Consider the following 15,246-nt stretch of genomic DNA (forward strand, 5'->3'; position numbering starts at 1 on the left):
TTCATTCCCTGACTCCCCGTATCATTTCCCCACTCCTCTATCGGTGTTTCCTGGGATCACCTCCCAGATAAACTGCTTGCCCTAGAATCCTTGATCCGGGGTCTGCTTCTGGGACACCCCAGCTTTAAACACCCTTGAAGTCCTCCTTTATCCCAAGGAGGACTCCACCACCTCAACATTCCCTTGGAATTTTCCCTGTACCTCTAATACATGGTCGATCATGTTGTATTTATTAAGCATGAGGAAAGAGTGAAGATAGGAAATATATAAAATTGAGTCATTTAACCAAGCTGCTAAAATTGTTAACATTATGAAGTTTCATGCATGAGGAAACGATCCTGTTCTTGTTCTAACTAGCCTGGGAACTTAAACTTTCTGCACTCCCCAGCCCTGTGTCAATGCCCAGGTATACATCTGGGCATACACCAAACCTCCAGGTAAACTTCTAATTACTCCCTGAAGGACTCAGGTACCCAGACCACCTGACATCCATTATCCGGACACCTGGCATCTGACTGATAACCACTCTGGACCAACCTTAAGGCTAAGAAGGCAGGACAGATAATTCTCAAGAATGTACTTTTTACTACAGAACTCAACTTTTCTTTCTTCTTCAGAACACTTCTGGGTTTTTAACCTAGCTGTGATTATAGTTTACAAATTCTAAGACCCTTGAATGAGTCTTTATCATTTATTTCTAGCAGAGCCTTCAGACTCTTCTTGAGTTCCCTTGACGAATATAAAATAGAAAGGAACATGTATTTATTGAGTACCAGCTGTGCACAAGGCACTGTACCTGGTATCTGGTGCTCATTCATCCATTTGTTCACTAATTAATTTATTCAACAAGTATTTATTTAGCATTTACAACGTGGCAGGCAATGATCTAAGCCAGGGGTTGGCAAACTATGACTCACATGCCTAATACAGCCTGCCACTTGTTTTTGTAAATAAAGTTTTATTGGAATGCAGTCATGCTCATTTGTTGACATACTTCTATGGCTGCTTTCAGGCTATAACAACAGAGTTGAGCAGTTGTGACAGAGATCCTATGTCCTGCAAAGCATAAGATATTGACTGTCTGGCTCTTTATAGAAAAGTTTGATGCCCTTGGTCTGTGCACCAGGGATGCTGCAATGAGCAAAGCAAACAAAATCCTACCCTCATGGACAGAGCTTGCATTCTACAGAGAGGTAACACAAATAAACCAAAAACTAGGTAAGATATTTAGGATGTTAAATGGTGATTAATGCTATGAATAAAAATGAAGCAGGTAGTGAGTATCAGGAAGGCTGGGGGTGAGGGCAAGTAGGAGTGGGGATCGCTGTGAAAAATTGGTGTCAGGAAGTCCTGACTGTGAAAGCGACACTGGCGCAGAGACATGCAGTAGGTGAAGGAGTGAGCCACGTGGATGTGGCTTGAAAGAGCCACCGGATAGAGGAACGGCAGATGCAAGAGCCCTACTGGAGAATTAACACAGTTAATCTTATGTTGAGCTCTGAGTACCAGGCACCCTACAAGTGCTTTATATACATAAGCTCATTTAATTACTTAAAAGCCATCATCTCATTACACACTTAATCTTACAAAAGAACGATCTGAATATATTTCTAATATTTATACAGAACTTTCAGTTTGTGAAGCTGTTTTGTAATGTTTACTTGCTCTTCACAGCATTTCAAGGAGGTTACTGACCTCACGGTAGCATGGCCAAAGACCAGAAAGGTCAAGTCCCTTGCCCCAAGTCACACAGCCAGTAAGTGCTGGAGCTGGAAAGCAAATTCAGGTCTGTCTAGATCCAAATGTCATATTCCTCCCTCTAAGCCACCAGCTTTGGAAGTATGAATGCCACTCACAACTCATCCAAATCCTGCACCGAAGAGAAAAGGCAAAGGCATCCTGAGACTAACTTAATTTCCATCATCCTTCCAGATACAGTGCCCAGATAGACTGCTGAAGTCACACCCGGAACCCACAGACATTTAATCATGTCCTCTGTCCTGGGGCTCCTAGGTGCTGCCTTAGACTGCTCCTGGTTGTGTCCAGTGCTCTGCAGAGCTAACCCAGAGCAGATGCTCGAAAAGTTGTTGTTTGTCGCTGGATTAACTGTTGCTGAGGTTTTTTGTTTTTTTTTGGTTGCATTTTTAACAGATCATTCTTAAAAATTGAGGGAATAAATAAAAAGCCATTAATTCCGCTTTTAAAAAGGTCTTGAGCCCTGGCCAGTTTGGCTCAGCGGTTAGAGCGTCGGCCTGTGGTCCGGAGAGACCCGGGTTCGGTTCCCGCTAAGGGCACGTACTTCGGTTGCAGTTTGTCCCCGGCCCTGGTTGGTCATGCGGGTGGCAGCCACTCGATGTGTCCCTTCGCATCGATGTTTCTCTCTCTCTCTCCCTTCCTCTCTCTCCCTCCCACTCTATCTGTACAAAAAATGGAAAAATATCCTCGGGTGAGGATAAAAAAAAAAAAAAGGTCTTGAGATTTACTATGTGCAAACTCTTTTTACATAGTAAACATATTTATTACGGCAGAGCTAGAGATGAAGAGGACATGGGTCCTCCCCTCTGAGAGCTCACAGTCTGTGGGGGTGGAGAACTTTCTGTGTGTCCTACATGACCCACTGTGTGCCAGGCACTGTGCTGAGCCCTTTACATGGGCCAGCTCCTGGCATCTTCCTCATAACTCGATGGGGTAGATGTCACTCCTATTTTACAGATGCAGCATCTGAGCCTCAGTGAGGCCGAGTATCTCACCCACAGACACAGAGTAAGTAGGTGGCAAAGCAGGGATTTTCACTCAGATCTGTTTGTCCTATTGAATGCACACACTCAGCTGCCACAAAGCGCATAGGCCAGATGAGAAACTCAGACAAAATTCTGAGGAGAGTGGAGTCCTTGCCTGTGAGGACTTCGAGAAATGCTTACTGAAGAGGGTGCCGTTGTAAAGATCAGGCTTGCAGACAGAGGGGACCCAACCAGAAAGACTGTGTGGGTCAACATATGTTTTATACAAGCAAGCTGCCGTCGGAGGCTGTGAGTGCAGCGATCAGGCTGTGCAGCAAACAGACTTGGAGATGAATTTTTTCTCCCCCTTTTACTAGTGGTGTTGACCACAGACAAGTCAGCCAACCTTTCCAAGCCTTGGTTGCCTTGTCTGTAATATGAACATACGAGTGATATTTATACCTCATGGGGTTGTTGTAGGGATTTAACTGGACATGAATATAATTCATATTGTCCCTAGCACATAGCAAGGGCTCTGTAAATGTGAACAATGATCATGATGATGATGATAATCGGTGGCCACACTTTAATTCCAAGGAATCTTGATAAAGAACAGGCCTACCTCTCCAGTCCCCTTCTGGTCTCCAATCAACTTAAACTTAGGCATTGAACCAATGAACAAGTGGCGCTCTCTGGGTCCAAGAAGAGGCCCCTGAAAACAGAAGGGGATTGGCGTCCCACACAGTGACAGAGTGGGGAGTCATTTGGAACCGGAAGCAGCGGCAAAATGTTAATTGTCTCCTTATGAGACAGGCTGAGCCTCTCTTATATGGATGGGAATGTCCTCCAGTTACTTCTTGAGCCTCTTCTAGATAAGATGAAGGTTTCCCTTTGGGTACTCCCCAAACCAATGTGTCTGAACCTGTGCCAGTCGATGCCAGCCCACGGCGGGAACCTGGAGAACAGAGATCCGCTCTGAGCCTGAGCAAAGAAACCCAGCGCTTTATAAGTCAGACCCAGGAGCGGTCCGGGGAGCCATACTCTGTCAGTGTGCGCTCCCTTGATGCCTCAAGCACCCTCTCTCTCCCAGTTTTTAGTAAACCTCTTCTCTTTTGAATCTGTTTCACCTCCTCTCTTGATTTCTATCCCGAAGGGGTGGTGCAACAACTACTCTGATGGTGACACTTACGGTGGGCTAGGGGAGTCACGTGGTCCCCAGAATCAGAATGGATTGAGGGATGGGCAAGATACTTTCAATTACATCTTCCACTGACTCCTCAGACCCTATGTGGTCTATTAAGGTTTCTGTTTTACTTATGAAGGAACGATGAAGTAACTGGCCCAAGGTTACATAGCTAGGAAGTGGCTGGGCAGGATTCTAGTTCAAGGCCACCCTCCCACCTCCAGTCCAGTCTGTCTTGGCCTGTCTTGGCCTGGTTGAGCTAACGAAGTGGGGGTGGGCTCAGAAGTCCATCAGATGGACTGTCCCAGTGGCTCTCTGGAGTCTGTCCGCTCCTCTCCTGCACACTGCATGGTCTGGGCGTCTCCCATGGGGACTGTCTCCTTGTCCTCTTCCTCCCATCTGAGCTCACACCCAGGCAATGAAACACAGTTGACCATGTTCTTCCATGGTGTAAAACCCTTCCACTGCCCACAGGCCTGCTTCTCACATTGGCCGGTGACCCCAGCAGAGGAGGTGGCCATCTTAACGTTGTGGGTTAAGCCTCACAGCGGATGTGTGTGCGTTGGTGGCGAGCGGAGTATCATTCTTCACAGAAAAAGTTTCACTGGCCTCAAAGATGAAGAGAAACCTGCAGCCTGGTCCAGCAGGCCCTGTCATACTGGCATAACTGCCCTCCTGTGGTGCTTTCTCCATATCTGAGTGTTCTTGTGCTCCGGTCAGAACAATCTTGAAGCCTTCTTACTTACAGCCAGTTCTGACTTACTGCCCCCTGACTAGAATGTCTTTCTATCTCCCCTTTTCAGCCTAGGAGGCTCCTAGTCCAATTCCCCTCCTCCTAGAAGCCCTCCTTGATCCCACCACCCCCATCCTTGCAGTGCTGCTGCCTCAGCATCTTGCTTTCCCCTCTTCACAGCTTCCTACCTCAGGCTGTTGGGACTACCATTTTGAGAGGCAACCTCTCTCCAGGAGGTTATGAGCAATGAGGTCAGGGAGTTTACCATTAACTCTGCCTTCACTTGTCCACACACACTGGGAGCTCCTCTCTGTGGCCAGCATGGGCTCTGCATGCAGGAATGACTCAGGGTGTCCTCAGAAGAGCTCCAGTCTAAGGCAGAGACAAACCATCCATTCATTTATTGATTGATCTACTAAAACGACAAACAAAAAGCAAAACACTTTGGTAATCCCACATCTGGGCCAGGCTCTGTGTTCCAGGTACAGAAAAGAGCAAAACCTGTGCCTGTCCCGGGGGATCCCAGCCTGATCAGGGGCCAAGGGAAACCATTAAGTGCATGGTGTGTCCCCTGGGCTGGGGAGCACCAAGGCAAGTGTAGGGTCCTTTTCTTTTGTTTTAAAATGACAATGAATAATTTGTTCTGTGGGATTTTTTCTTTTTTCCTGTCTTAGGGAACTTGTAGAGTTGTAACTATGAGTGAACTCTATAAATCAAGGCACCCAGTAAATGACTGATCAACTGATTGATTACATGTTAGACAAGAAGTTGCAAGCAATGATAGGGCTGCATTCTGGGTCTCCACCACCCTGGACTTCCTCAGTGGGGAATAAATTTACTCTGACCATGGCTGGCTTGAGCAGGCTCTGCAGCTCCAGGCTATAGAGCCTCCTGCAAACTTGAAGTAAAATGCAGCAGTTCTCAGCCTCCCTCCCAAGGGGGTCGTGAGCATTAATTAGTTACCATTGGTAAAGTGCTCTGAAGATGTGGGGTGTATAAACACAGCAAGTCATTAGGCCGCTCCACACCACTATGCTCTACAGCCTGGGAACTGCTCATTGAGAAATAATTAACACCTCAGGGTGCAGAGGATGGATGCTGGTTTTTTCAGGATTAGAAAGGATGTAATAATGTGCACGGGGAGTAGGGAGAACTATAAGTCTACTTTGGATCCCGAAATATACTAAAGGTTATTCATCTCCTGCCTCCAAGGAGGAAGTATAAGGAATATTGCCTCAGTAAAACCTTTGGGACTGCACTCCTTGGGGAAAAAGCCTCAGCCACAGTGCTGGGCCACAGAGGCTGAGCCACACTCTTAAATCAATAGAGCTCAGGTCCAGCCCGGTCACTGTGGCTCAGCAGTTAAGTGTCAACCCATGCACCAAGAGGTCGCCGGTTCGATTCTCAGTCAGGGCACATGCCCAGGTTGTGGACCTGATCCCGAGGGGGTCATGCAGGAGGTGGCCAGTGAATGTTCTCTCTCATCGATGTTTCTATCTCTCTCTCCCTCCCCCTTCCTCTCTCTCTAAAAATCAATAAAGAAAAAAAAGAGCTCAGGTCCAGGCCTACGCTGTCTGACCTCCTAGCTGGTTGGGCACAGGGCAGTTGTGGTCCATCCAAGCTGTGTTTTCTTCAACTGTAAGACTGAAATGATAGCATGTTTCCACCATCTCCCCTATCCCCCCAACCGGTTGTCTAGTGCCTTTTCTTGAAGCCAGCAAATCCAACCTGGCTACACACTAGGATCTGAGGGACTATAAAGTACTGATGCCCAGGCCCACCCAGATCAATAACCAGCATCTCAGGGCTGGGCCTGGGTGCATACGAAGATTCCAGTGCAGTCAAGGTTGAGAACCACTGCTTTGGCCCAGGAGTGTATTAGAAGTGGTGGGAAAAGAAACTGTAGACCCTAGCACACACCATGCTTCCCTCACACCTGCTCATCATTTCCTGATTCCGTGCCTGTGAGTGTCCTGGTCCCTCTGCCTGGACATTCTACTCCATTCCCACTGGCATTCTTGTCCTGGTAAACCCCATTCATCCTTCAGGCTCACCTCCAAGCTCACCTCCTCAGTGAAGCCCTCCTTCCCAGCATTCCTACAGGAGGTTTCTCAGCGCCCATTACACCTCTGATCACACTGTGTTGTTCTTGGCAGATCCTGGGTGAGCTAAGAGGTTCTTGGAGCCACTATCAGAATCACCAGTGTATTACATTGGGTCTGGTACATTTTAAGCACTCAATAAACTATAGCTGTTATTACTTAGGTGGCATTCTACGATACGAAGCTCCCACCTCAGTACGTCTGCATTTGTGCCCAGTGTCTGGAACATTGTTTCCTCAGATTTCTGCAAAGTTCTCTCATCTCCTTCAGGTCTTTGCTAAAATGAGACCCTCTCAATGAGGCTTTCTTGATCATCCTATTTTAAATTGCAACCACTTGACTCCAACCTATGCCCTTCCCTAATTAATTTTTCTTCATAGTATTTAACAGCATCTGACTGATAGATCCTGTCTTTACATGACATTTTGATAAGTTGTTCACCATGGACTTTGCATTAATTTTTAAATTAATTGCGTGAAAATGCTACTTCTCTTGATTACTGAGTCCTTTGGCCTCCCCTTAAGTTTCATTGTATTTGTTTCTCGACTAGAATGTAAGCTACATTGACTATAGAGAATTTTGTTTGTTTTTGTTCACTATTCTCAGTTTCTGCAACAGTGGTAGCTGCTCAAAAAGTATTTTGAGTTAAAGACTAACTTAGTGTCTTAAAGGCTGCCTTTTTCCAGTTGTTTAACATTTTAAATTTTATTTAAATTGAAAGCCTGTAAAATCATAGGGTAGATTTTAAAGAACGCGGCCCACTTTTGTCATGGTTACACTTTTGCCGTCGGTTCCCCGCGTCCGAGAGTGCGGCGGGCCCTGGCAGTGGGAGGGAACACCAGATTCAAAACCTGGGAAAAAGGCTTTGACCATAGAGTTACACCTCTGTATATCCTAGAGAGCACTTCCGGGACGGTGATTTACTCACTGCGGTCCGGGCCAATCTTTGATCTTGGGAAGAGCCGAGTTCTCTCGCCTTAGCCGAGCTTCCGGAAAACCATTCGCTGTCTATAAGATGGGTGGGGCTAGTCCCCTCATCGCAGCTTGTGATTGGCTATAAAGGCGGGAGGCGGGGCTTGGGAGGGCACTCCCTCCTCCCTCCCGCCCGCTCCCGGCGCAGGCGTGCTTGTCCGGCGCGGCGGTGTTGCAGACGGCGTTGTCTGGGGCTGCACCTGGTGAGCGTGGGTGACGGCGAGGGCTGAGGAACGGGCTGGGGGCAGCAGAGTTAAGAGAGGGCTTCGGGCGCGTATACCTAGGACCCTGCTGTTCGCCTTCTCACGTGCGTCCCGTCTTTGGGTTCGGGCAGTGTCACATAAACTTTTGAATAATACTTTTTTCCTGGTCACAGTTTCCTCCGTGGAAAATTGAGGTCAGGACTTCCTCCCCGTCTACCTCAGGTTGTTGTGAGTGTCACAGTGTCCCTGGAAATGTCAGCCCTGGAAAGACCCTCTGGGATCACCTGGTGGCTGAGCCAATCTTCCCATTTTACATATGGGAAAACAGGTCCGGAAAGTGGAGTCCTTTGACCGAGTCACCGCTGACGACCGAGCCAGTTCTTAGAACTAGGTTTGGAGTTCCACTGCTGTTTTATGCAGCACGGTCCGTGATGCAGACTTAGTGGGAATTGGAGGCCCTGTGCTCAAATGCCGAGTTGCTTGACACCATGACTTCCCGTCTCTGAGCCTCCCTCTCTGTGAGCTGGGCATAATGATAATAGCAAACACTTTATGGCACTAGTAAGTATACAAGCACTTTTATAAGCACTTTATGCATAGCTCCCCTGCTTGGATTGCAGGGCCATTGTGAGCCAAAGAACCTTAAAAGGGGCCTGTGCTGGAGGGACACAGTAGGTGCTCTAAGGAAGTTATGGATTGAATGACAGAGCCTCTTTACCAGAGTCTGTGGTGCAAGACACATTAGTTACTATATTGCTTTCAAATATTGTCTGTGGAAAAATGAAGATACAGCCTGGTTGGTGTGGTTCAGTGGTTGAGCGTCGACCCATACACTAGAAGGTCGCTGGTTCGATTCCTGGTCAGGGCACATGCCTAGGTTGTGGGCCTGATCCCCAGTGGGGGGCATGCAGGAGGCGGCCATTTGATGTTCTCTCTCATCTATGTTTCTGTCTCTCCCTCTCACTACCTCTTTCTCTGAAATTAATGAAGAAAAACAAATTAAAAAAAAAACAAAACCAAAAAGATACAATTATTCTCCTGTTGTTGTAAACTGAAGGGTCTAAGGACAGGCACTCATTTGGGGCTGGGGACAGAAGGCTTAAGGTTATTGAAATTATCCAGCTAGCACCTCTTCACTTTGCTCTTTATTTACTAATATATTTGATCAACAGACATAATTCATTATAGCCTAAATATTAGACATTGCCATAGGCCCTGAAATCTAAAATTGCATAAGACCCCATGAACTCACAGTTTAATGGAGGAATTGGGTATGAAACATTGTTCACTCCCAATGCCTGACACACAGCAGTTGCTCACAAATATGTTTGAAAATTTTCCAGTACAGTCTACTATGAAGAGGTTTGTGCAGTGGGGGCCCAAAGAAGAAAGTGACTATCTCTATTTGGAAGAGTTGGAGAAGGCTTCTTGCAATAAGTGAATTTTGACGAATTGGAGTTGCCAGGGTGAAGTTGGCCTATTCTGGGAATGATGAGAAATTTGGGGCATGTTAGGGGACTGGTAGGATAAGAAGTTGGAAGACATGTGTTGGAATCAAAATATGAAGAAGTTTGGTACCAATCTGAGAAAGTGGTGGTGGGAGCATTAATGGATTATAAACAGGAGAGATTAAGTCAGTATATCTGTAATATGGAGACTGGACAGACAGAAATAAAGAATTATTCACTTTATTCATTGATAGACATTTATTGAATGTCTGCTATATCCTGACACAATGCTGGATGTTGCAGGTATAACAAAATAGACATGTTCCAACAAAATAGACATGGTTACTGCCCGCATGGAGTTCACAGCCTAAATCAGAGTGGGTGAACAGTTAGGTTTTTGTAGTGGTTCTCCCATTGTGGTCCCTGGACCAGCAGTGTCAGCATCACCTGGGAACTTGCTAAAAATACATGGTCTCTGCCCACATCCAGCCCTACTGAATCAGAAACTGTGGGGGTGAGGTCTCATTGTCAGTAGTTTAACAAGCCTTCCAGGTGATTCAGATGCTCACTTAAGTATCAGAACCACTGGTCAACTGTAATGTAACAAATGGTATTGAGGAGCTAACCCAGCGGTTCTCAACCTGTGGGTCGTGACCCATTTAGGGGTCGAACGACCCTTTCACAGGGGCCGCCTAAGACCACCGGAAAACACATATTTCCGATGGTCTTAGGAACCGAGACACCGCTCCTCTATCCGTCTCTAGGAGGGTCCGCCCACATGCAGATACGCCCACACTCAACATGAGGAGCTGTATTAAAGGGTGGCGGCATTAGGAAGGTTTACAACCACTGCTGCTAACCCAAGGCTGAAGCAGTAAGGGTGAGAAAAAAGGGGGTGGACTTGAGAGAAATCTTGCAGACAGAGTCATTTGCTTTAGGAGGGGCCAAGGGTGAAGGCATTTCTGGCTTGGACCACTGGCTTGAGGTAGAACCGCAGGTGATGGAGTCACGTGTCAGCCACATGTTCCTTGCCTCTAGGACCCATCAGGCAGACACACTAGGACTGTAGCAGTGCCTCCCAACCTTTTTCAGGCCATAGGCTACATAGGAAATGATAATGTCTGTATGGCGCACAGGGGAAATGGAGGAAGCTGCCTGAGGTTGGAGGTGACGAGCTGGAGGACTTGAGGCTGGAAGCTGGAGGTAACCACATTGGAATTCCAGCTTCCCAGTGCTGAGAGGGATCAGTAACCCCTTCTCACATACTGCAGGGGAGCTTTGCTCCATGGGATATGCTGAAAATCAGAGGTGCTCACTAAAGTTGACGATATAAATCAAGAACCTTGGAAGTTTATAACCTTTGACTCAGTAATTTCATTCCCAAAAAACTCTCTTCCAAATATATAACAAAATAAAACCTGTTCATTGTAGATTATGTATAAAGGAGAAAACCAACAACTCTCTAGTAGTAGGAGAATCATTCCTGATATAGTCAATCAATGAAATCTTATACTCTCATTAGAAATGTGTGAATATTTGGTAAAATAATAGAGAAACCTATGTGCTCATTCGTCAGACAGTGTCTAGCAAGCCCCTGCTGTGTGCTCAGTGGAGAACAAGTTAGATGTAGTCCTTGCCTGCACAGAGCAGAGCGCCTGGGGGAAGACAGGCAGCTCGTTGAGCAGCAACTCCAAAGAGTGACTGGTGTTTGGTGGGGGTGAGTGGGCTGCTGCAGGAGAAGCTGGTCTTTGGGGCATAGGGAGAGTGATGGTAATCCCTGAGGCCTGGAGAATGGTTAGTGTGGGTACGCAAGCGGGACAGTGTTTAAAAGTGAGCATGCTGCAGCTGCAACACAGAGAGGGCAATGGTGAGAGGAAGCCGGAGGAGCAGCAGCCAGCTCACATGGGGCCATGGGCACCATGAAGGTCAGACGCTTAGACCCGATTCTGAGGGTTGCAGGAAGCCGTTGGAGGACTTTAAGGAAGAAAAACTGTTGCAAGTTTTAGAAGAGTCCCTTGTGGCTGCAGCGTGGAGAATGGATTGGAGGAGGGGATGGAAGCCCAGTGAGGAGGCTGTTGGAATAACCACGTGAGATGATGGTGGCCTGGACCTGGGTGGAGGCTGTGGAAGTGGAGAGAAGGAACCGATTGAACAGCAAGTGAAGAGGTAGGAATGACAGGGCCAGAGGGTTGGTGTATGTGTGACATGCGATGGGATGGATGAACGCGGGTTTCTGGTTTGGGCGAAGGGTGGCTTGTGGTGTCATTCAGAGTGATAGGCAGCATTGCAGAGTGGCGGGTTTGGGGACAAGGTGCCGAGTTCCTTCTGAGGTGCTGAGTGAAGTGCAATGTGTTCTCCAGGAGGCAGTTGGATAGGTAGGTATGAAACAGGAGAAACAGGTACGGACGGGGTGTAGTGCTGACCTGGAGCCATTAGCATGCAGCCTAACCAGGGAGTGTGTATGTGAGGAGAGAAGAGCACAGATATTTGACATTCAAGGAGGGTGGGCAAGGACAGGGCTGACAAAAAAGTTAAGGGATCCCCAGCTGTGGTCATCTGTGAGCCGAGGGATTATAGTTGCTTTCCTTTTCTTTTTTATTTGTTTGTTTTTTTTAACCCAGTTTTCTATAACAATAGCAAACGTTGATTGAGCTCAGATAATGTGCCAGACACTGTTCTGTTAACTTTTTATAACTCTTCTAAATTCCCACAATGAACCTATAAGGTAGGTCCTATTGTATTACCATTTTACAGATGAAGAAGCTGAGCACAGAGGGGTTAAGACACACATCCCAAGTTGCACAGGGTGCCGTCGGCAGGCAGCCCTCCTGGAATTGAGGCTGCCTGGCATCAGAGCCTGTGCATTCGCCACCTGCTGTGTCTCTCCACAGAATGCTGTTACACTTTTGCATGTGGGGAGATACTGATTTCTTTTACATGGCAGGAAGAGGTAAGGGAAGTAGTACTTGGATCTGCTAGGATATTCTAAATGAAAGGATTTGCATTTGCAGAATCAGCACTGTCTTAGAAGTTTGTTGGTGGCCAGACTGAGCTGGCTACTCCAAGGTGTCAGTCACAGTTAACGTTTGTTTCTGCACCATTCATTTTCCTCCAGGCCCAAGTGCTTCCCGGTGCCCGGGTGTCATGGAAAGGCTGCTGACGAGATGCAGAGCTCTGCCCGTGCCGGCCACCTGCAACCACCAGCTCTCTGGGTATATTCTCCGCAGGTTTCCCCACTGTGCCCCAGGGAGAGGGAAGCGCTTGGTGCTGTCCCGCATGTTCCAGCCCCAGAACCTTCGGGAAGACCAGGTGCTCTCCCTGGAAGGCAAATCTGATGACCTGACCTGTAAGAGCCAGCGGCTGATGCTGCAGGTGGGCCTGATCCACCCAGCAAGCTCTGGCTGTTACCACCTTCTGCCTTACACTGTCCGTGCCATGGAGAAGCTGGTGCGGGTGATAGACCAGGAGATGCAGGCCATTGGTGGGCAGAAGGTCAACATGCCCAGCCTCAGCCCAGCAGAGCTCTGGCGAGCCACCAACAGGTGGGACTTGATGGGCAAGGAGCTGCTAAGACTTAGAGACAGACACAGCAAGGAATACTGCTTAGGACCAACTCACGAGGAAGCCATTACAGCCCTGGTTGCCTCCCAGAAGACACTGTCCTACAAGCAGCTCCCGTTCCTACTATACCAGGTGACACGGAAGTTTCGGGATGAGCCTAGGCCCCGCTTTGGTCTTCTCCGTGGCCGAGAGTTTTACATGAAGGACATGTACACCTTTGACTCCTCCCCAGAGGCCGCCCGGCAGACCTACAGCCTGGTGTGCGATGCCTACAGCCGCCTGTTCGACAGGCTGGGGCTGCAGTGTGTCAAGGTCCAGGCAGACGTGGGCAGCATCGGGGGCACAATGTCTCACGAGTTCCAGCTACCAGTGGATATCGGAGAGGACCGGTTTGCTGTTTGTCCCAGCTGCAGCTTCGCAGCCAATGTGGAGACTCTAGACTTGTCACAGATGAACTGCCCTGCTTGCCAGGGCCCACTGACCGAAACCAAAGGCATTGAGGTGGGGCACACGTTCTACCTGGGCACCAAGTACTCCTCTGTTTTTAATGCCCAGTTTATTAATGTCCATGGCAAACCTTCCCTGGCTGAAATGGGATGCTATGGCTTGGGTGTGACACGGATCTTGGCTGCTGCCATTGAGGTTCTCTCCACAGAAGACTGCATTCGCTGGCCTGGCCTCCTGGCTCCTTACCAAGTCTGCCTCATCCCCCCAAAGAAGGGCAGTAAGGAGGAGGCGGCTGCAGAGCTCACGGGCCCCCTGTACGACCACATCGCAGAGGCGGTGCCGCAGCTTCGTGGGGAGGTCCTTCTGGACGACAGGACCCATCTGACCATTGGAAACAGACTGAAAGATGCCAACAAGTTTGGCTACCCTTTTGTGATCATCACTGGCAAGAGGGCCCTGGAGGACCCTGCCCTTTTTGAGGTTTGGTGCCAGAACACTAGTGAGGTGGTCTTCCTCACCGAAGAAGCAGTCGTGGAGTTACTGAGCCACGTGCAGGTTGTCTGAATGCCCCAGCCCACCGCCTCCTGTCGTCACCTTGGAGTTCATTCAGCGCTGCCTTTCCCACACTCCTTTCTGGGGCTGGTCTCCAGAAACAGGGCAGCTCATGGACGATGAGCACGTGTTGGGGAAACCAATTTTTATGCAGTCATTTGTTCAAACTATTTGTATTTAAAGTCATTAACTTTGTCCCTTTCTCTGGACTGGCCATGCTGCCACATGCCATTCCTTTTATATCTCAGTGTGGAAGCTTCTGTGAGGAGGTAGGGAGGCAAGAAAGAGCAGACTTCTCATCTTGGCCCCCAGGCGAGTCACTGCCCTTCTCTCAGCTGGTTCCCATGTGTAGGTGGGAGTGGCTGGTGGCCGAGGCCTTCCCGGCTCCGGAGTCTGACCACAGGTCACTTGCTGCATGCAGTCTGGACAGCAGGCCCTCCAGCCCCCCTCCACTTGAACAACTCTTCTCTCCTTCTGGGGCCTCAGTTTCCCCATCTGAGACATGAGAAAATGGGACTAGATCTAAAAGTCCTTAACGGCTGTCTGTCACTGGCTGGTTCCACCAGAGGTTCACGACAGACAGATCTGGTTGCCCTGATCCTCCTTAGTCTAAGCCACACAGAAAGTTGATATAATCAGCTAATGACCCCAATAAACCTGACTCTATTGAAGTGGCTCTGCACTGAGATCATATTGCAGCAATTGAATAAAGTCAAACTATTGGGATAAGCTCTGCACATTTATTTGAAACAGTGGTAACATCTGACATCTTAATAGTGTTATGGTACCTTGTCTTGAGAGTCGTCTTTCCTTTCCTTTTCTACCATTTCTACACTCCGTCCCAAAAGGAAAGGAAGTGGTATCTGGGAAAGTGTTTTAAACTTTCTTCCCACAAATACCAAGGATAGCAGGCTTCAAGGGCCACTGTGATCTTGTCCTCAGTGCAGTGGGATCCTAGAGCCACGTCGGGGAATACTAAGGTCTTGCAGTTGATGGTCAGCTCCCGGAGGCCACGGTCTTGGCAGATTCCAAGCTCACTGCAGTTCTTATCTTGACCAGTTGTTCCACCTGCGCCACAACTTAAGCAGCTTGTTACTGCTGGAGTGACCCACCCCAAGCCCACACCATCACGTTCCCTAATTAAAGCATTTGGCAAGCCCTAGTCACTCCCAGGCCTACCACAGCTCAGGCCCAGCATTAGGCCAGGAGGTGTGGGTTCTGACAGTAACCTAGAAAGGCTGGATTGTGAGGCAGGAGCTTACCCTGGGCTGCACGTTGGAATCACCTGGGTCTTACTCAGCGAGGTTCTGACTGGGGTGTGGCCA

The 15,246-nt window shown here is 48.4% G+C and overlaps 1 protein-coding gene across 1 annotated transcript; it reads left to right on the forward strand.

Annotated features, from left to right (window-relative positions):
• The first annotated feature begins 7,886 nt into the window (after window positions 1-7,886).
• PARS2 (prolyl-tRNA synthetase 2, mitochondrial) lies at window positions 7,887-14,373 on the forward strand. The gene is made up of 2 exons (XM_036256637.1): window positions 7,887-7,913; window positions 12,477-14,373. Exon 2 carries the CDS (start codon window positions 12,506-12,508, stop codon window positions 13,931-13,933), a length of 1,428 nt encoding a protein of 475 aa, XP_036112530.1. The 5' UTR covers window positions 7,887-7,913; window positions 12,477-12,505; the 3' UTR covers window positions 13,934-14,373.
• The last annotated feature ends 873 nt before the right edge of the window (window positions 14,374-15,246 follow it).

This window comes from Molossus molossus, unplaced genomic scaffold (genome assembly GCF_014108415.1).
Source record: "Molossus molossus isolate mMolMol1 unplaced genomic scaffold, mMolMol1.p scaffold_m16_p_12, whole genome shotgun sequence".
NCBI lineage: Eukaryota > Metazoa > Chordata > Mammalia > Chiroptera > Molossidae > Molossus > Molossus molossus.

Bases quoted from the DNA above. Each gene is read 5' to 3' on its own strand.
- PARS2 (XM_036256637.1), top strand. From the start codon at position 12,506: ATGGAAAGGCTGCTGACGAGATGCAGAGCTCTGCCCGTGCCGGCCACC.